The following is a 22,876-nucleotide window of genomic DNA, read 5'->3' on the forward strand; positions in this document are numbered from 1 at the left end:
TGTGCACATCCCCGTATTTCGTGCACGTGTGTGTGTGTGTGCGCGCATGCCTGCACGTGTGTGTGTGTGTGCGCGTGCGCGCGCGTGTGTACTTTGAAACCCCCAGCTCGAGAATGTGCCTCCGTACGACGTGGTGCCATCCATGAGGCCCGTGGTATTGGTGGGGCCCTCTCTTAAAGGTTACGAGGTTTGCATTGCACCGGGCCGTCACTCGCCGCGTACTGTCACTTCGCCCGCTCAGCCTTAACGGTGACATGGCCGACGAGCGGAGCGGTGCAGAGGTTCACGGTTTGGCACCGGCTGCTGCCCCGGTTGATGCTACCGCGGGTGCATTCCATTCCATCCTCGCATTTGCATGAAAAGGTTACGCGCCGTTTTTGCCTCACGGCAGACGTTGAAGATCCTGTGGTGTCGTTCGGAAAAGAGTAGGCCACGCGCTGGTGTCACACAGTCCGCATTTACCAAAGAGGACAACGTTATTTCGCGAGTTACAAAATCGGATAAATCCACTTCGAAGTATTGTCCCCCACTGTGGAAGTACTGTGGGACTATACTCATTTGTGAAACACAGTGTCTGGCTGCCAGATAGCCCTTGCGCTATACGAATTGCGCGAATATCAAATTGTTTGATTTGATTCACTTGGCATTCCTCGGCTTCAAAGCCACGAGAGTTTCCATCTTCACGACAAATGATGAGAGCAATTTTTTTGAATCTGGCTTTTCCAAAACGATTTTCGTTTCATTCCAAAATGAATTTTTTTTCTGTTTACATTGTTTTATGGTCGTGCAACTTTGCACCATTACATGGTGTTCTCCTGCCATTCAGTAATGTGTCTTGAGGTTTGGTTCAGGTTTTGTGTACAATATAAGTGTAAACAATCACTTCGAACTTCGGCTACTTCAAGTGAAAGTCATCTTGACGTGTCCCTGATGCAACTGAGTGTTTGGTGGCATTCATATGCATGGGCAGCCTTAAGCTAGCAGCGGAAATGTCAAAAGCTTGACATTTCATTGACGAGTCTAACGATATTGACAATCATTGTTATTTTAATGACCCATATGATTTTTGTCCTCAATAAAGACGTATTTATAATTATCAGCAAACGCAACGGTCTCTTAAAGAGACTCCCAAGACTCGGTAAGGATGTTTTCGAGAAATAGCGTCATCTTAATCACCGCTTACGGAGTATAAATGTTTTTTTTAGTGCAACTCGTTTGCATTAAAGACCAGGATGATTAATTAAAGATACTTGTGATGTAAGAGTGTATAAAAAAATGAGGTTCATTGTTTATTTTTTTGCAACAGTCAATCGTGTTTAATTTTTTTGCACGTGAAAAACATTGTTCTGTAAAAAAAAAATGAATGTACACGTTTATCTATTTTTTCTGTGTGTGTAGGTAACGGACATGATGCAGAAAGCACTATTTGACTTTTTAAAGCACAGGTTCGAGGGGAGGTAAGTGCTTGAATTGTGTGTGCTATTATTCAGTATTACTCCAATGCACGGTGACGTCTCGTATCATATTATCAGGGTGGTTAGTACGCCAGCTAACCACGCTTGCCACTGGCCCATTTCCACACAATCATTGGTTTGGGATCCTGCTTCCGCCTGGCGACTTTCTATTTTAGCTACTTTCAGCTTTGTTGTCCTCCCCTCCCACACCTCCGATTGCCACGGTTGGCTACGTACAGTCCGAAATAAGTTCAACGTACATACACATGCATAAGCAGGGGCATCATTTGTCCAGGCCCAGCAGTAGCGCGTTTGCCGCTTGTTACAGAGGTCCACAGTTCAAATCCAGTAACCACTCTGATGAACATTGCGGCTGTCATAACTGCAAGAATCCTGCATGCCGTCTGCTTCACAGCGGACGTGAAAGATCCCCTGGCATCATTCACAAGAGTAGGCCATGGTGTGCCGGTGCCAGGGACCAAATTTGCCACGTTCGAAAATGGCCTCCAAAATGCTACTCATTGTGGATAAGACGTCGCAATCATCGCCCCCCTACTGGCGAACCAATGTCCCATGCCACTCTTGCAAATGAGACTATCCTGTCCTCTTCAATTCTTGATTAGAAGTAATCGGGGAGAGAAAGTGGCATTCGGTGGGGTGCATGGGGATGGAGGAGGGCAGGTTACCGAGAACCGTATTGGGGGGGGCTGTAAGAACGGAGCTTGTGGGTCGGCCGTCAACTCTGCATCAGAGTTAACGGACTGAAGTGATTGTGCGGTGTGGCAGTATTGGTGGCATTTCCTGCGGTGACCTCTTGGTGTTAATCTTGAAAAAGGGAATTAGCGAAAGCCTACGCGTCGTCGCTGTGTGTTGATGAACGCCACCGGTGCTCTTGTCAACATCGCACCGCATCGCGCTGTGCCATCTCTCGACCCATTCGTCGCCTAACGCTCAACTCTGCTGAACCCTGCCAGGATTTCCATCACGCGGGTGACGGCCGATATCTCCCTCGCCAAGCGCTCTGTCCTCAACAACCCCAGCAAGCGGGCCATCATCGAACGCTCCAACACGCGCTCCAGCATTGGTGAGCATTGGTTGCCCTCCCATGTACACCCGCAGCTACTACACCCACAACCACAGTCACAGGTATTCATCTTTATCGCCGTTGCTGAGCGGTAGGATTACAAGGCCAAAATACCAAGCGGCCAGCAGAAAGGGACACTTTTGAACGCGTAAAGAGAACCGGGTTCGCGCGTTTCTACAATTGAGCAAGGTTGTCAGAATTTGGGAGCGGGAGTCAATATAAAAGAGTTGACGGTTTGATAATCTTTGTCAGAGTCAAGTCACAGTGTCGCCTTGCTCAAGCAAACGTGAAGCGGCACCCAACGTCTTTGGCTGCTCCGGTCGAGCAGTGGAACTTCCACATTGCCTGGACGAGAGCCAGTTTCTCCAAAGCGGTGACAATTCTCTCGGCCTCAGAAGGGCATAACGCTGAGTCGGTGCCAACATTGGATTCGAACTCACGACTTGCCGCTCACGAGTAGCGAGCTGGGACTGCAGCGCCACCCGCCCGGGCTTATAGGAAATAAGCAAAGTGCGTGTCAAGACAAAGAGACAAAGTATCTCCCTCGGCAAGCAAATGTTGCGGTGATGCTCATCTCCACCTGTTCCTCATGAGGCGGCGGTGATAATTGCACACTCCTGGAGGTGCATCCGGATTCTGTGCACAGACAACCACTGAAGCCTCCTCACGCACAGTGGCGCTCACGTATTTGGGCCCCCAGAGAGACAATTGTGAGCAGAGTCGACCCATGGCCAGGTTTTGTCACGGCTTTCTCAACGTTCTTCAGGCCCCTCTGTGTTGGACGTCACCGCCTGGCTGGATGTCTGTCGTCGCCAGGGCTGAATTTGCACCTCACTTGGTTGAATTTCTTTCGGCTTCCAATCTGTGCTAACCTGTCTGCCTTTTCTGTTGCCGCTAAGAAACAAACACAAAAATGTCACCAGATTGTTGCTGAACAATGCCTTTCGGGGCACCTCATCTATTGCTATATTCACTGCACGATCCGAGCTGGATATTTTACGTTCACCCTCACCAGCAGTATCTGTACCCATTCCCTCTACCTTCCCCCGCTATCCCTTTAAAGTGCTTCTCCTGCAAAATGTCAAAGTGTCGCTGGCTTTTGGGCAGCCTAAGCGCCGATTCCGTTGTGTTGTCCGACAATACGGCACAAGAGCAGTCGTTTTAGCGGTGGCTTGGATGGGTTTTGGGTCATAATCGGCGATGGAGAGTAATGTGTCACGGTCATCAGATTACCAACACTGCAGGTACTGGTTATTCCATATTATTTCTCCACACTGCAATGGGCAGTGTCCAGCATAATACGCAACTGAACCAGTGGCAGAAATTCGGCCTTCCCGTGGTAGATACAAGTATGCGTATGAATATGATAAGATGAACAGATTAGTTTTAATTTCCATGTACCAATTACGTTTAATGATTACTTATATATATAAAAATAATAATTACAGAGACAATTAATAAGGGGAACATGATTTGGTTGGCAGCTTGGGCGAATGTGAGGACGAAAGCAGACAATCCAGTTATGCCGATTATGACGCTGATTCATAAAGCCTCCAATCACAGTAGCGTGCTGTTATTGGCAAGGGTAAATCGATATTATAAAGTTGAATACATGACTGTAGCCATGAAGGTTATTCACTGATCTGGACCAACTCACTTTCAAATTTACCAAATGTGGGATTACAACACGTTACTTCCAGAAACTTGAGTGTAATCAGAAATCAGATAATTATTCCTCTTCAGAAGTCACCCTCCTTCTGACACTGGTCATAATGTTTGGCAGTGGGGCAGCACATTGCATGGGTTCAGTTGTTTAATTCCTGCCTCGAGAAGTTGAAAGCCGTAGAGGTGATTATGAATACAATCGATTGCAAATTACTTCGTTAAAGTGTCAAATGACAATTGTGCCCGAAGGCATTGTGCCGTTTGGGATAACCCATCGGGTGGAGGCACATTCTGACACTTTCTCCGGGGTGAACAGGCAAAATAGATTTGGCGGTCCTCATGTGAGCCAGTGGTGGACATTCCGTATTCCTATGACTGAGACCAGTCTCACTATCAGATGGGCAATGGCAATTTTCCTGCCTAGTGGCACCTGTTTTAATGGCTTAAAACCCGCAAACTTCCGATGGCAAGTCTTCCGCTCTAAACACTGCGCCACTCGGTCTGAAGATATAACCGGCTGGACAGCGGTAGTGTATTGTAAAAGCAGAAGTCCGGTTTAAATTTCACTCAAAAACGTGCAAACCATGCTGCTTATACAGATACTTTGCGCATTAATGCCCATTGCCCCGCTGTGCTGTGGTATGCTAACGCTATGCAATGCAAATACTGATATCCTGCATTCTGCCTTTCCCTTTGCCTTCCCTGCCTGTTGCTACGCACATATCCAGATGTGCTAGGTATGTACATACGTGCCTTTTGTCAACCCCCCCCACCCACTCACCTCTCTCCCCTAGCCCCACCGCATTGCGAAGGCTTCACGTTTTGTCCAAACAACGCAGTCAGTGGCGCAATAGGGGCAGGTATCCGGTGGCCGGCTCGGAGCAAGCGGCACCCCACGCTGCTGAGAGTCCCGGCTTTCAAAATCTGAGCTTCGTTCCGCGAGCGATTGAAACCAGTGGTTTCTTAACCTTTTTTACTGCGGCCTCGCTTGCAGCCTTTGGTTCTCAAGCTTAAATTTGTTTGAATAATGTTGATAAATGCGTAGGTTTGGTGAAACAAAGTAAGCTGTTACTTGCAGTGCCCGTGCTTAAGTAGTGTTTTGACGATTTACCTTTCTGAAACAAATCTGGCCATGTCTCGCACCCCCAGAAAGGGCATCACGCACCCCCAGGAGGTGCGTGGACCCCAGGTTAAGAACCACTGGATTAAACCAAGGTCTCACGGTATCGAAAATGGGCTGATTATGAAGTGTCCGCTCACTATCTTAGAGACCAATCGCCTAATGGAAGAGTTGCATATGTGTCTGCAGCGAGATATTGATCTGTGACTTTGTGCAAGCATTGGTGTTTTCTTCTTCAAACTTTTCTTTTAGCTGTGGCCTCAAGATACAATGCTGATGCCGTGTGTGTCTTTGTGAGCGTGCGTCTGTGCCTGTGCGCAGGAACTGTGGTGCAATATGGTATACAACAAATAGTCGGCACACTGAACTGCTAACGACCCGGGTTCGATTTACAGCCACGGATAAAATCAGTGGCAAGTGATTATCTGAACCTGTACTGGGGCCTCCCCGAAGTCCACTCAGCCTCAAATGAAAAACCTCATACTGTGTAAAGCGTAAGCACAAGGGAGACAAAGGTGGCTGGACGTGTGTATGGTGCTGAACACTTCACTCCCTCATGCGCCATGCCAGCCTTATTTATAGTCCATGAACAAATATCAGATTTTGCGAACAGCACTTGCCCGTACGGTTTCTAAGACTGAACAGGGGATCTCTGTGCGTGAGTGCACGTGTTTGTGCGTGTGTGTGTGTTGGGAGCGGAAGTGTGGCGGTTAGCACGCTGCGCTATGAACCCGGCCAACCTGAGTTCGATTCCCGCTCACGGCCGACACCAGTGACGAATACCTGAATCTCCCCAAGGTTGACTCTGCCTCGGATGAATACCTGGTGCGGTGTGTGTAAACATCGCCACTGGGGAGACAACGGCGGCCGAGCTTGGTGCTGGCCACCCACCCCCTGTGTACGCCCTGTCGGCCTTCGTAGGTGGTCGCTAACAGCACTTGCCCCAACAGTCTGTCAAAGGCTATACCGGGGATCTTTGTCTTTGTGTGCGTGTGGGCACTCGCGCTCCTGCCCGCGGGGCGCAGCGGAGGTGCAGAGTGAGATCGAGCGAATCTTCGAGCTGGCGCGGACGCTGCAGCTCGTGGTCCTGGACGCCGACACCATCAACCACCCAACACAACTCGCTAAGACCTCACTCGCTCCCATCATTGTCTACGTCAAGGTCGCCTCTCCCAAGGTACGTCTACACCCATTGTTTTGTGGGCGATAAGTGAACGAACGAATGAATGAATTATGCCTGGGTATCAGCCAGGCTTGGGTCCTTGAGGCTGGTCTTCGGCGTCCAGGCTGGCTCAAGGAAATTCTCAGCGCCTTGTCCCCTGACCTTGGTCTCTCGGGGGGTATGACCTCGATCCGAGGATTCGGCCGAGATGCTCCGGCCTTGAAACTGGCCTCAGTCTAGAGCAGGGGCGGCGAACCTTTTTTCTGCCAAGGGCCATTTGGATATTAATAACATCATTCGCGGGCCATACAAAATTATACATTTTAAAATTAGCCTGTTATATTTGGTCAAACATTCTATTAACTCACCCCTAATGTGATGGCTGGAACTGCTTCTCTTTGGTGAGGCGTGTGATGATGTTAGCTGGTATTGATGATGTTGCTACTCGCAACTGCTTTTCCAGGTTTGCTCTACCTAGATTTATTGAATTTCGAGTCCCGCCTGCGGTTGCCTTGGCAGGGCCAGACCAAATGATTTTGCGGGCCTCATACAGCCCGTGGGCCAGACGTTCCCACCCCTGGTCTAGAGGGTCCGGCTTTGACCGCCCGTGACACTGGCCTCACTCTAGAGCGGTGGTCGGAAATCAAAATAACCAGAAAAGCCATTTTTTTTATTCGGTAAAAAAACTCCATATTTCAAGAGCCGCAATGCACGTGAATACGAAGCGGTCCTTGATAAATAACGTCAAAAAGCAGTCCTTAAAGAGCCACACGCGGCTCAGGAACCACAGGTTGCCGACCCCGTTCTAGAGGATATGGCCTTGACTGGCCGTGAAACTAGCCTGAAACTTAAAGGCCCCTAACTTTGTGGCTCCTGGCCTCATCCTCAGCCTTGACCCCGTAGGTCTTGTCCTTGAATCAACGACCACTGGGTAAGTGGAACCCAATGGTCAGGAAATTTGTTAGGAGGATGTATTTTCGCAAGTGATATTATTTATCAGCTTTAGAAGTAGTACCATCTTTTATTTGTGATTTTCAAAGTAATGTAGTCTGATGACTGATACAGTATTATATATAAGATACTATGTTGATTTAATTTAATATCATTGCAATGCTATCATGTTTGTGTAAAACCATCTGTATGCATTGACTGCTGCTGTCCTACTTAACCCAAGCTGCTGTCGTGATTCTTGTCCCCATTTAATTGATTTTGGAATTTTTTCGGAGTAGATGCAAATGAACGTAATCTTAAAGAGTGATCAATTGCATATGCTAAGTCACAGTAATCTGATTCCACATTGAACACATAATAATACAATATACTTTACCGGAAGAACCAAGAATATGAATCCCTGCAGTCACGAAAGCTTTAAATCAAAATTTAAAATCCAGGAAGTCATAATTTCGTGATGATGTTTTACATAATTTAAAATGAAGCATATCTCATTGCTAAATATGGCTTTGAGAATTAATATGGCTTTGAGAATTAATATGGCTTTGAGAATTAATATGGCTTTGAGAATTGTTATTTACATTTATTGTGAGCTGCAACAATAATAATAATCAGTGCGTTGTTAAACTAAACTATTTTTATTTTACCAGGTAAGGCCCACTGATCTAAAAAGCTCTTTTTCAGAAGCGACCTGCCCACAAGTGATTGCCCAACGACGTGGCTTATCATGTGGTATTTTATCATCGCCAAATACTCTAAACGCATGTTTCTAAATGTGGAGGGAAAAACCCAAGGACCCGGAGAAAAATCCACGCGACCACGGGGAGAACATGCAAACTCCAAATATACAAGCGTCAGGGTCGGGATCGAACCCACGACCTCCTGTATACCAGGCGAGGTAGTTAACATCTTGCCATCGTGGCGAGATGTTAACACACTTGTACATCACGTGACAATTTAATTTGTTTGCCTGTGTCGGGTGGTGGAAGGCCTTAATTACACGAATTTAGTTAGTTCATTATGTGGCCTAACTCACTAGTTCATTACGAATCGGCATGTGACTGCTCGACCCTGCCTACGTTTATCGCTTACACACGCAACAAATATAAGTTAAGTATAAAATGAGTGGCAGAAGGCTAAAAGGGTTCATAACGGCCATTACAGACCAATGACCTGACATTGCCAAGGTCAAAGACTCGAGTCTGGATTGTATCCTCTCTTGATCAAGTCAAACACATAGGAGTCCGTCGTGTGGCGTTTCGTCAATGCTACTTTCACTGTGTTCACCACCAGATGGCGACTGTGGTCTCTGTGACAATCTAATCATCGTTGAGCGTCTTTGTGGAGAATATAAGTAACGAAATAATTTCTCCATGTAAAAAAAAGTATTTTTCTCACATCCCATTGGCCGCCACGGCCTTCTGGGAGTGCATCTCTTCAAGCAGCGTAGGTTTAATGCTGCTCACAAGACGCATTCCCATAAAATACCAACCGACAGATTCCTGGAGACTGACTATTGCAACGTGGCGTTCCCACTGCTGACTCTGGGTCACGAGTAGAGAATTGCGAACCCCCTTCACACTCATTCGACGAGGGAGATATACCCCGACTCTTAATGAAAAATATTTTATTATTACGCCCCCACTCACCCAGACTTGATACTCCTGGAAAGCCCCCTCACCAACCACGTGAGACCCCTTCCTCCTCGACCGATCTGCGCAGGTCATCACCCTTTCATATAGTAGCCACTTCCCCCCAAACCACCCTTCTCACCCCGCCCCCCAAACAATTGTGTATGAGAGAAAATGTCGACGAGTCTTCACTCTTTGTTTCAGGCGGGTGCTCCACGAATGTTCGTACAATTTCTGTTTTGATCATTTGTATTTAGCGGCGTGAGAGGAAATAAGGAGTGCCTCGCACATACAATACTTCCCCGCACCTCCGATTAGCACGGTTGGCTACGTACGACGCGAAAGAAGTTCAACTGACGTACGTACATACAAGGTGTCGCTTCAGAATCCACATGGATGGAGAAATAGGCTCGCTTGCTGAATTACCTTTTCAATCGTACATTATTGCGTCCACAGTCGGACGTCTGAGAACAAAATTCGTCTCTAAATCGGTGATTTCGCAATACTATAAATGTGAATGTTGCCGTTGCTATCATTTACGATGATGATGCCACCACTCTCATTGCCAACTCTGCTATTGGTGTTGTTGTTCTTGTTATTGTTGCGCTCTCAGGTTCTACAGCGGCTGATCAAGTCTCGCGGGAAGTCTCAGAGCAAACACCTGAATGTGCAGATGGTGGCTTCTGATAAACTCACTCAGTGTCCTCAGGTATTGCGAATTGCGCAAGGAATCCGACATTGGGACAGCTTCACATTTTCAGTATTTTTCTCCCACTTATATGTCACGTGAGAGCCTTATATTTATGATGCTCATATTTATGATGCTCATGTTTTTGGTCACATCACGTGTGCCACATTCTCCGGACTATAAGACGCTCTTGAAAATAAGATGCACCCACACATTCTGATTTAAAAATACATGGGAAAACAAATGTTTTGTTATAATACAGAGAATACTATGTATATAAACTTGATTTGAAGCTTTCGTGACTGCACGAATTACTCTTTGGTTCTTTCGGTAAAGTCACGTAGAAAGAAAATAAATAAAATAATAGAGTACGACGTTCCGATTGCAACACAAGCAACCGTCATCAGATATAACTATATACATACACAATTAATAACAAAAACTCGACACATTCGTCATTAATGCGGCCTTAAAAAAGCAAAGTTTTTGGGCAATGAATTTAAAGTACTTATAGCGAAAAGAAAATTCCAATAAACAAAATGTGTCATTTTATGCAATTGCAAAATGTATTGCAATTTGCCAGTTCCATAGCGGTGTGTGTGTGCTGTATGCGGGTCTCGCGACACATGCAAATAATAGCGCTATGAATTAAAATTTGTTTGACGAAAACGAAGTACTTGCATACTTAATTACACCACCGGTGTATTTAAGAACTGTGGCGTCACTACGAGTGCATAAGTTACAGCAGGCCATGTTAATGATTCTCACGGCTCAGTGCCAACTAAAAACAACACATCTGAGATGTTCAGAACATTGTAAAAACAAGATCCCTCCTACTTCTCACTGTTCCACCCCTCTCTCTGTGCACAATCTCGTTTCTGGAACAAACTTCCCCTCCGCATCAAGCGAGCACCCTCCCCGCCAAGACCCATCTCTTCTCTCTGGGCCAATCCTTCCCTCCATCCCTAGGCACCCCCGAAATTCCCGTTCCCACTAACCTCTCTCGCCTTACCAATCCCTATTCCCCTCCCCTCCTCTCATATGCCACCATATCACTTTTAGCTAACCTCGTTGTACCGTTTATATCCCGTGTAAAGTGCCTTGGATATGAGGTGTTATGTAAATATAAGATAAGATCCTTCTCAGCTGCCCTGTTTTATATATATATGTGTGTGTGTGTCAAGTTCATCTCTCATTTACACAATCAGGTTTAAGTAGGTTGGACTTGTGGTCACCTGAGTCAAGCCCAGGCCTGCAGCTACGTGCTGTTCCGTTTTGGAGCTGACCACAGTTTAAATGGAGACTGAGCTAAAAAAAAATTGTTAATTTTTTTTCTTGATGTAGGGGCACAGCTTGGCTGTATGTCACAGGGAGTTTTTAACATGAGTTTTAAGCTTCACTGCTCATAAAAGCAAAACCTTACGGGATGAAATTATGATGGTCAAGTGAATTGCTATATTGTCGTGCGAATTAACTTCACTGGGATTACTTTTACTTAGTTTAATTTTTATTTTCTCTCACAACACCGATCTGGCTCAACAAAGCCACACAACTGCTTTAAGTTTGTCTGTCACAGTTATATTGCATTGCTATTATCTAAAAGTAACTGCAGTGCCGCTCTTATCATATTAAAGGGGAATAATGCTGGATTTTCTGTGAGTTATTGGAGAAGAAACTTTGGGGCAACAGCGGTTGACCCCAATAGGGCTGCGGAGCATTAAACGTTGGTGGAAGTAGCACCCTCCCCCCCCCATCATCAATTGCAGGTTGCAATTGATGCTTAGCCCGAGGCTCTGACAGATGCACATACATACATAAATACATACAGATAGATAGACAGACATGTTATATACACTCATGCACGTATGTACACACACACAAATACAACAACAGTTTTGATTTGCCAATAAGTGGTAGCGATGTTATTAGCGTTCTCGTGCCAGGCTAGGAGCATGCTAAGCCATGGGAGCCATGGTGGCGAGATGTTAACTACCTCGCCAGGTATACAGGAGGTCATGGGTTCGATCCCGAGCCTGACGCCTGCTGTATATTTGGAGTTTGCGTGTCTCTCTCCCTGCTATACATTTACACACGATAAGACACTTTGTGATAGCCAGGTCGCTTCTAAAAAAAAAGTATATTGCTCAGTGGCTGGAAGATGCGCCGTCTCCTGAGGAAGTGCAAAAAGCAATCCAGGGCCTGAGATCAGGTAAAGCACCAGGCAGAGATGACCTCCAAGTGAATTGCTATGGAAGGGTGGCAGAGTGTGCAGTTGATTGAACCACTGGATTGGTTCTGTAGATTTCAAAGGATTGGAAGGATGTCCTGCTTGAAACAACTACTTGGGAATCTCTATCCTAAGATTTATGGGAAATGCCGCGGCAAGAATTATTCAACATTTTCTTGCCAAGCACAATGAAGACAATCTTACATAATAACCCCTAGGTGGTTTCAGGCAAGGGCAGTTCTACACAGATGCCATGTTTGCCATTTGCCTGTAACAACGGAGGCGTAGGGAATGTAAATATAATCTGCATCTCTGTTTTTGATCTGGTCATGGTCTACGATACTATCCACAGGCCAGGCCTTTGTGATGTTGGGGGGTTCCCTGTACATCTGCTCATGATAAGTAAGGACCTTCATGGTGGTGGACAGGTCAAGGTACAGCAGTGCAACCAGGAGTCAAGAGTTATTCCCTGTTTACCTTAGGGTGCAGCAGGGATGTCCTCTGGCCCGACACTCATATTTTTTACCGTGTAGTTTGAGAAGCCTTCCATCCCTATCTGTATCAGAGGAATTTCCATTTGGTAGAGATACAATGGGAGGATGATCGATGCCTGGGTGCAGTCAAGGGATGCCTCCATACTGGTCAAACGTGTTATGTATCTGATGACCTGCTTGCTACGTGTCGCTCACTGAGAAGAAATTGGAGCTCTTTCTCCCGGGGCTGGAGCTCACCATGAAAGCGTGGCACTAGCCTGGATACTTCGTTTCATACAACACTCCATCACCTCAACTATCCATGAGTAATGGGGTAGTTGTGGAGAGGGTGGAGGAACTCCCATACCTAGGCAGTGCGCTTATAGCTAGCTCCGGTTTGACAATGAGGGTTTCATTCTAAATCAGTCACGTGACATATTTTTCATCGGCTGGCTAGCGCTGTATGAGAGTTGATCCGAAGCCACACTGGATCTTTTCGGCTACAATCATGCCGTCTCTTCTCTACGCTTGTGAGATGTGGACCCCTTTACAAAAGCACCTACACTGCATTGCAACATGCAGGCAGGCCTGCTTACAATCAAACCTGGGTTTAACCAGGCTGTATATTGTGAGGAGCTCACAGAGCCGTCAAATAGATGGACAGGTTCCCATCAGTTAAGTTCCTGCAGCAGTTGAGAATGCGTTGTTTAGGTCATGTAGCCCGCATGCCCTGCCACTACATGCCCAAATAGCATCTGTTTAGCCATATAAATGGTGCTGAGGATACATGGCCCTGATAAGTGAAGAGATGGGCTGATATGGTATAGGATGTTTTGAAGCTGCTTGGACTTGCCTATTACTCTAAGCAGTGATGTCATGGTTGGTCTCTGTAGAGGAGGCTCATGAAGGATGCTACTTGGGCATTTGAAACAATAAACCTCCAATAACGATGGAGATTGGAAGAGTGACGCTCACAACAACAATCAGTGCCGGGCAGCTAAAACACTGCAAATTGACACAGTGCAGAACTCAGGTGGTGCAGCTACCCAGAACACCTTGCTCTTTCCCGCGCACTTCCAGTGCGTTTTTTTCACAATTTACGTGGCCTCGGAGTGCACCTAGTCCGGCGCAAGTGCTGTGGTGATGCCTCCGTCAATTGGTGGGGAACGCTGGCTGTTATTGTTTACATGTTTTGCATTGGGGGAAGCGGTGGGCATTGTGGTTATTTAATTGTCCTATGAACCCAGCGACCTGAGTTTAATTCTTGGCCATGGCTATCATCAGTTCGTCACTCGTGTTTGTTGGGTCAATGAAGTGAAGGAGAACGTAGACCAGGGGGGATTGGCGACGAACTGAGCTGTGAAATTGGCAGACACCACACAGTGACGGAGGGACATAATTCACATCCGTGGTCGCTGCTGGCCAGACAGACGGTAGCTGAATAAGAAACCTGAACCAGTTCCTCGAGGTCTACTCGGCATTAAATGAATGCATGGTGCTGTGTCTGAACATTATTGTCAACGGTGAGGCAAAAAGCCACCGGACATGTAAATGGCCACACTGCCCCTCTCCGTGTTCACACGCGGGCGCGCTCCTCCTTGCACCGTCGGCAGGACCTGTTCGACGTGATCTTGGACGAGAACCAGCTGGAGGACGCGTGCGAGCACCTCTCCGAGTACCTGGAGGCGTACTGGCGCGCCACGCATCCACCCAGCGCCAACCCGCCCAACCCGCTACTGGAGAGGACCATCGGCAACACGGCGCCCGTCTCCAGCGTGCAGGTAACCGGCGCACGCACGCACGCACGCACCCACGTGCCAGCACCCCACATACCACGCGCTAGCACTGCGTGCCAGCACCACGCGCCAGCAGCGAGCCCCCCCCTGCCGGCAATCCACGGTTGGATGAAGGCTGCTCCCCACGCCGTTGTCCGTCGTAGGGAGGTTTGCTTGACCGTACTTCACCATGCTGGGCAGTGCGAGTTTGGTGAAGGGACCAGTGTGCGTGGTGCTGGAAATAATTCAATATCAGGGCGATTACATTTTAATTACATTTAATTTTTGATGAGCACCAAAGCCCGCTTAGTTAATAACAATTAACTCAATATTTACAGTTCATCGTTTGCACTTTCATTACGTTAAATAAATTACTGCTGTGCAGTTTAGTCCAAGTCACCATATGTATGTATGTTGAACTTCTTTTGCACCGTACATAGCAAACCATGCTAATAGGAGGTGTGGGGGAAAGACCACAAACTAAACACAGAAAGCACCATGAAGCAGAGGGGGACAGCTGAGCTCACTGGGGGTGTGAAAGGCTGGAGAGATTTCCTGATCTGCTGGAAGAATAATGATAATAAATATAAAGACGAATTTTAGTTCACTTTCAGAGAGACAGAGAATTATTCTGAAGCCATTATAGATGAGTGGGAAGGCAGCCAACACCGGTGCCAACAATTGCCCAAGCTCTGTGGTCCTATATTTAGATGTTTGTAAAATATATATACAAAAAAAGACCTGGAATGCCTCGGCATCTAGAATAAGAATCTTTATTTATACTGGAGGAATCCAATGAGCTATGATGCTCTTTTTCACAGATATCCAGTTAGTTTCACAGATGTCGAGTAAAGCGCATGGGTTCACCAAGTTCAGTACAGCAGATGAATGATCATAATAATCACGAGCATTTTAAATTGTGTCATTCATGCAAACTGCGTCTCACAGCTCCACGCAATCTGCAACACCCAGTGGCGCATTAATATTCAGATGTTTTCAACCAATTAATGTTGCTTCATAGAGCGTTGCCATCATTTATATCAATTGGGGGCAGCCTAATGGTGATAGATAATGATGATAGATAATTATAGCATTAGCGTGAAGGCTAGTATTTGTGGTATGGTTAGGGTAAGGATCAATGCCAGTGTTGAGGAATACACTGCAGCTAACTTTAGTAAGAGGTTTTTGGTTCAGATTATAAATCGTATTTGGTTAAAACTATTTTAATTTTACTAGGCTCACTGGGCTATACAGCTTTTTTCAGAAGTGACCTGGCCACAAATTATAGCCAAACGAAGTCGTTTATCATTTGGACATTTATGTCAGCCAAATATGCTCTAAACGCATGTTGATTCTAAATGTGGAGAAAAAAACTGGAAAATCCTGAGAAAAATCCACGCTGCCATGGGGACAACATGCAAACTCACGACCTCCTACATACCATGCGAGGTTGTTAACATCTCACCAAGTAGGCGAGGCAGTCAACGTGGCTATGTTTAGAATTGGCGTAAGGAATAATGTGAACATGGGCACGAACATTACATTATGTACAGGATAATCGAGAGACATGACGTTCAGAAGAGTGACGAGAGTTAAGGTCGGTGTTAGGTTCCTGCAAAGGTAGTGTTAATGATTGGTTCGTGTTAACACAATTGCAAAGGTTAAGCATGAACGCGAGACAATTGGCAAAGCCACCTCACAAATCTTTCTTGTCATAGCATGCGTGATGCCTTGAGAAACAAGTAATAAGATAAATAAATCGATTCCAAAACGTTCCTGAGTAGCCCTGTGGGTTGTTGGTGTTCCATGCACACTCCCTTGTGGTCTGCGTGTTTATTTGCCCCAGGGCAGTCTATAGCCTTCCAAAGCAACCAATACACACCCCAAATGGTGAACCGGAATACAGAAGACATTATCACTCTTAAAAGTATAAGGACCTGGCGATTGTTGACAAAGGGCTGACAATTATAACCCGCTGCCTATTCTGAGAAAGAGTTGGAGACCCTGCCGTTGAACCGGCAACCTGCTACACAGTGGTAGGTCTTACCATCAACTCCACCAAAATTAACTGTCCAGATATATTCATGTATTGAACACTCCACCTTCCCCCACAGCACTCGGTTGATTACGTATGAGATGCCTTGCGCTGTCTGGAAGCTGCCTGTTATATTTGCCACACACCAGTGCCTTGGGTCTTCCCAGGTATGATAATGCTCACCACAAAGCACACGGTCCAAAAAAACGTCAACCCCCTTGCAGAAAAATATTCACTGGCTTGAAACATAAATGCTCGCCTGCCAGTGATCGTGCAAATGTGGCTTTCATTAAATGAGAGCAAGTGAGGAGCTCACCGATGCTTGAAAGATATGAACAAACTTCCATATCCCTGTCAGCAAATATTGATTGATTTGTTCTGTTAGCAGACATGCCCAGTCACTACATCACCGGATCGCGAAGCCTAAGCATGCACAGAGATGGGCTGACATGGTACAGGAAAAGGACCTGGAGCCTAAGCGTATTTGCCCATGACTCGTACTCGTGATTGATGCTTCTCGTCATCGAGTGGAGGTCTGCCAATAACAGGAGGCAGAACAGCGAAGGTCGCAATGATCGTAAAAAATATAGTAACCCATGGCACCAGAATCTGTTCAAAATGCTCCAGCCAGCGAGTCATATCCACTCCACACTTGGACTCGATTCTCAATGATCTGGCACTGGCCAGGCGAGACAAATCATAGCTCTTGTTATTGTTGTCTGTGTGTATGAACGTGCATGTGTACGTGTGTGCATCCACATTCTGCCAAACCTCAGAGCGGTGGGGTCGTTGCCTCCCACCTTGTGCACGGTGAGGAGCTCACGGACATCTCTACTCCCGAGCGGACTTCGGCCGAACCCAGCGAGACTGACCCCCGACGACCCTACAGCAACCACCACCACCAGCATCACCACCAGCACCAACAGCACCACCACCTACAGAACCACCAGCAGCAGCAGCAGCAACAGCAGCGCGTGCACTCCCCGACCACTCCGTCCTCCTCGTCGTCCCGCCAACACCTCGCGTGCCAGTGGATGGATGGAAACGGCGGCGGCGGCGGCAGGGACGGGGGTAACGGGATGGGGCCCAGGGTCGGAGGCGACCGGGGCACAATGGGAGGTGGCAACAACGGCCGCATGGGCAGCCTCGCCCGGCAAGACACGTTCGACTCGGAGACGCAGGACAGCCGAGACTCGGCCTACACGGAGGAGCAAGGTGAAGAGGACTTTCTGGAGGGGCAGCCGCAGTCCCACCACCATCAGCACCATCAACAGCAGCAGCAGCAGCATCACCACCAACAGCAGCAGTATCAGCAGCAGAGGTCCCGTCACAGGAGCCGCGAGCGCGAGTACGCAGACGAGGAGTCGACGCCGCCACCGATGACTTCGAACGACGTGCGGCAGCAAACCTCGTCGTCATCGCGGGGATCCTGGGAGAGGAACCGGGGTCGCGAGCGGTCGAGGGAGGTCGATCGCAACGAGCGAAATCGGCAGCAGCAGCAGCAGCAACAACAGCAACAGCAGCAGCAGCAGCGACACAGGTCACGTGATCGCTCTCACGATCGCTACTACGAGCCCGACGGTGACAGTGGTGGTGGCGGCGGAGGTGGCGGAAGTGGTGCTGGTGGCGGCGGAGGCGGAGGTAGCGGTGGTGGTGCAAGCAGTGCCGAGCTGATGATTGTCAAGAATTCCAGTGATGCGTGGGCACAGGATATGTACGTGCGGCCATGAGGTGTTGGCCCATGGTCGCCGAGAAATGTTGAGCGTGCGTGCGTGTGTACGTGAGTGTACTACTTGTTGGGCTTAGTGATGAGAAGTGTGAACATTTGTGAGTGCTTGTAAAGGATAATATTTATTTAGTGGTGTAATATGTTATACTTTAATGGATTATTAATATAATCAGAGTATTTTATTCCTTTTTTTTTACAATTTCCTCCAATGATTACATGTTTATTTCACGATGATTACAATTCACGTTTATTGTGTTCATTTCTATTTATTACTGTTATCGTCCATTTCTACATGGCCATTGTTTTTTTTTATGTTACTATTTTATGTTGTAAGTAAAATTATACTACTCTATCGTTGTTATTACCGTTGTTATTATTAACGTTTAAGACATTTCAAATAACGGTGACGTGACAGTTGGCGATTATTTGAAAAAAATAAAAATGAGATTAAAAAAAATACAAAATACGAAACTAAAAAGAAACCAATGACGAGCAACAAGTCTGTGCCGAGACTTCGGGCCTCATTCCTGTGGCTGCAGAAAGAAATTTCTGCCAATATTTGGTGGAAAATTGACCAAATCCCAAACAACTAATTTTGTTGCCAATTTTTGGCCGTTCTTTGCCAATAACAGAATTCAGGTCACTCGGTCTCTTTCACTTGCATGTTCACCGAGCCACGATCCTGTGCTCCCTGGATTTCCCACAATCCCCCACACGCCCGCTTAACTCACGTAAAGTTCCTTGGCTGTCTTGTGTTTGTTTACGTTTATATGGATGTAAACAACAATACTCTCTCTCTCTCTCATGATGTATAAAACCACGTGAAAACATTCCTTCCTTCATGAATGTTTTATTAATTTATCTATTTATATAGATATTTTAATTGTGTGTTTTGTTTTGACTCAGCAGTTTCATTGTGCATTCATGTTAATTTCATTTTCCATTATTTTGTTCCATAAGATCGTTCTCTCATTTAAGATGCCTCGAACATTTTAACTGGGCTAATTTTTTTTCCGATGAGCCGTCGTTTGAGATGGGAATGCATTCTTTCTGTTTGACTGCCTTCAACGCTTCAATATTTCTGCTCCCATCCACATGCAAGTTTAGCTTTTTACCCCTAGGTGTAACGCTTCTCACATACATTCTGCAGTCTCTACGCTCGAGCGATTATTAGGTGGAGTTATTGATGTACCTTATGCCTCCCATATAGAATCGCTGAATGTTTTTTGCTGAATGCATACTGCCAGTAGAATTCTGCGGAAGCCCACTGATGCGTTAAGATCCGTTGAACACGAGGCGTGATACTCGCAGCTTTTGTTTCATAAATGGGGGGGGTGGGTAAGGGTTAACGTGTCATCGTCAATTAATGCCACTTCGCAAAAGGCAGTGCCACAAGCCATTGCGTCATTTTGAGTTTAGCAAGGAACAATTAGGTGGTTAGCATTTCAGTTGTGGCCTCTCACCGGGTTAAGACACGTCAGAGCAGCATCGACTGCCAATGCCCATGGATCAGTGCTCATCTCCATCCGCAGGCCGAGAGCCAGTGGTGGAAATTTCGCTTTGCTATGGCGGTCTTACAGTCAGCAGTCATTGTAGGACGGCACTTTTACCTTTTTATGGCGCTGTCTCCCTATGACGACTGCAGTTGACTTCATACAACGTATCTGTTGTTTTATTAATCGACCCCGGATGGCTGTGTGAGCAGTGCCAACCCTCATCCAGGATTTTTGAATATTTGGACTCGCAACCTTTGTGATTACGAGTGAAGTGTCCTGCCAACAGTAGTTTACTAATTTTTATACTGTATTCGTCTGTACATTGTGTTTTTTTTTTCAGGTTATCTTTTGCCAGTAACGATGTCTGCTTGGCCTGGTGATATCTTTTATAAGTGTCGGCTTTGTGAGCCAGTGTCACGGAGCCATATTTTGTAAAACTACACAATGATTAAATATTTCCCCGTTTATAGGATTTTATGGAGGTCACGATAGTGTACTGGTCGCTCATTGTGCAACAATCCTAGCGACCTGGGTTTAATTCCACACCATGATGACAAGACTTATTTAAAGCTTTTCTGGCCCACTGCTAGGTATACTCAGCCTCGAATGAATGTCTAGTACATTAGTGTGCTCAACAAAAATACTGGCCGGTGGGACATCGCGTTGGCCACGCCCCCCACCGCCTTGTGTGCTATGCCAACCTTAATAGGTGCTCGCTAACAGCACTTGCCCCTGTGATCTGTAAGGCTAAATAGAGGACCTTGGTCTTTTGTTGCGTATAGCGGGTGAGGGAGCCAAGTATGGATTGATCATTTACTTAGCTCCAAGCAAGATGACTCATCATCCATTACAGTACCAAGCAAATGGTGCCAAAGTCAATTGCTGCTCTTGAGGCTTCCGCAGATTTCTAAATGGGTACGGCTTGCTTTGTTTTTACCCTGTTCCGTTTTACTTGGGCAGTCTATACCCAGTACTTGAATGTCACCTTTGTCTTTGGATGTTATCTCAGTGCAAAACTAGCCTTACTGTATTTGTTATAAGATTGCTAGATAACAAATAAATAAAACAAATAAAAAAACAAACAAAAACACACACGAAAATCCCACGTAAAAAAAACTTTTTATATTGAAAATGGTGATGCTGTAAAATTATACAGAGTGTAAATATACAAAAAAAGGGTTGTGCTCTTTGTAAAAGTGGTAAGTATGGTGTAATTTATTTAAAATGGTCAATGCTGATGTTTTTTCGGGGGTGGGAATTTTTATTTATTTATGCATGTGACAAAAAAATCTGAGAGATTTTTGTTTTCTCTTGTGTTTGTTTACCTGAAGTAATAGAATTTGTGTATGCCAGTGACATGATTTTCATTTAACTATCTGATGTAGTAGGACAAAAAGTGGCATTGTGTTAATCCATATTTAATGGTTTAACACCATCAAGTTTACATCTTGCTCTATTACCAGTTATTATGGATATTTTTTCTTCTTGATACACTAAAATGCATAGTCTTGCACTTTCTTCAAATTGATGGAAATATAAATATATATAAAATTGTCAAAAACAGCAGCAGCAGCAGCAGCAACAATATAAGAATATGGTTTAAACGAAGCAGATTTTTTTTTCCCCATCATATTTTGGTAAATTTCACTACGGTGTGAATGAATTCCACAATCCTCCACCTTAGCCTGGAAATGTTAAGCAAAACTTGTTTTAAAAGGGACTAAAAGGAAAGCATACATTTAGCTTTATTTCATCGCGTATCATATGACTGGCTGTTTCGGTGAAACAGGACAACTTCGCTTAGATCAAATGGCATTTTTCGCAACAGCACTCGCATGCAGAAAAAAAACCCCGTCAGATTTACTTTCACCCCACCGAGGAGGAGATCTTCACAATGGCTTTATGTGTTTAACTGTCTTTGCTAAGGTTAGCCCTGCGGCTGTCAAAGTGAACCATGCTAGGGCCGACCCACACTTTTGCCATGGCAACTCGTTTTAAAAAGAAAATCAACTGTCAATATGGCTTTAAACTCATCGCCTAGCCGCACATTAAATGACAACGGTTCGCAGTTAAAATGTCTTGCGGTTTTGCGTTGGGGCACAAGTTGGTGTTGTTATGCGGGATGTTGGGATTTATTTATTTTTACGCTAGATTGTATCATTACTGGGAGTCGGGGCAAAAGGGAAGAGAGGAGGAGAGAGTGAGCAGGGTTTAAGGACACACGCCACTTTGATCGGTACATTTGCCACACAATTGATAAATCATGGGTTCAGATCAACGAGGCACGTCAGCTGCCAATTTGTTAATTTTGATCTGACGCATCGAAAATAATGGGATTCATTGAGTGGAAAGATGCCTCATCATGCACATTGTACTTGATAAACCATAGCACCACGATATAGAAACTTGTGTTTGGTATTTGTTTTTAAAATCTGATTATTTAGTTCTGTGGTAGAAATGTTGGACTGTCCGTAAGGTTGAGAGTTCAAATATGAGTGAGGGGTTGGTAAAACTCAGCCCCTTCATTCCTTTTTGGAGTTCATTAAGTGAGTACCACCTCTTGGGAATTCAGCAGTGGTTGTCCTGCGGAGAAACTGACTCCTGCCATGGGAACGATGAATTTCCACCGACTGGCTCAGGGCCACCATTGGAGACACCTCATTGCTGATATCAGCATTCCGACCGTCGTGACCTTTCTACTGTACGTATTATAACGCTAGATTTATTACTGAACAGTATCCAGATCATTTTTTTGTCGAAGACATGCTTCCTAACAAACCCCATCAAATAATATAAAATGTGAGTGTTCATCTAGGGACAGCCAAAATAGCGTTTTACAATTTTGCCTAAATGCAGGGTTTGCATAGAAGACAAAATTTACAAAAAATTTAAGAAAATGTTTACAGTAGAAACATTAGATTTGCTGGGTTTTCTATTTCTAAGTGAGACGTTGGCTTGTTGAATGCACACACACAAAACACTCCCATAGGTTTTTTTTTTGCAAAAAAAATGTGGTCTTGCATCGAAGTAACTATTTATGTTATAAAAAAACTTCCGATGTTTTAAAAAAGAGAGAAATGTAACTTAAAGCATGATTGCTGCATGTCACAATGGTGCAAAGTGATTTATGAAAGCATTTATATCCTTTTGTATTCACTAAAAGTTCCTTCCACATTGCTTAGATGTTACTTTGTAAATGCCTGCCGTTGCTACTGTATGTAAAGCAATCCAATTTCATTTGCAGCCACTTTTTGGACTTGTTTGTTTATTCTTGCGAGTCGTCATTTCCTTGCTTATTACTTTTAGTGCCGATTGCAATTGGGGCAATGTGCCGGGCATCTTCACGTGCTGCGAGTCGTTTGCAAGCTCTCAGATCCATTTGGGAT

General features: G+C 45.6%; 1 protein-coding gene across 3 annotated transcripts in view; it reads left to right on the plus strand.

Moving 5' to 3' along the window:
* Nucleotides 1-22,737, plus strand: part of LOC116943854 (voltage-dependent L-type calcium channel subunit beta-1-like) — a 174,170-nt gene extending 151,433 nt beyond the window's left edge. For all 3 annotated transcript variants that reach the window (XM_032957113.2, XM_076068143.1, XM_076068144.1), the window contains 7 exons: nt 107-187; nt 1,399-1,457; nt 2,429-2,538; nt 6,349-6,500; nt 9,681-9,776; nt 14,069-14,236; nt 17,042-22,737. In XM_032957113.2, coding sequence (XP_032813004.1) covers nt 107-187; nt 1,399-1,457; nt 2,429-2,538; nt 6,349-6,500; nt 9,681-9,776; nt 14,069-14,236; nt 17,042-17,995 — 1,620 coding nt within the window. In that variant the 3' untranslated portion in view covers nt 17,996-22,737. The remainder of the gene's footprint in view (nt 1-106; nt 188-1,398; nt 1,458-2,428; nt 2,539-6,348; nt 6,501-9,680; nt 9,777-14,068; nt 14,237-17,041) is intronic.
* Nucleotides 22,738-22,876: the final 139 nt, after the last annotated feature.

This window comes from Petromyzon marinus, chromosome 19 (assembly GCF_048934315.1).
Source record: "Petromyzon marinus isolate PM22_M1 ecotype Great Lakes invasive population chromosome 19, UKy_Petmar_22M1.pri1.0, whole genome shotgun sequence".
Taxonomy (NCBI): Eukaryota; Metazoa; Chordata; class Hyperoartia; order Petromyzontiformes; family Petromyzontidae; genus Petromyzon; species Petromyzon marinus.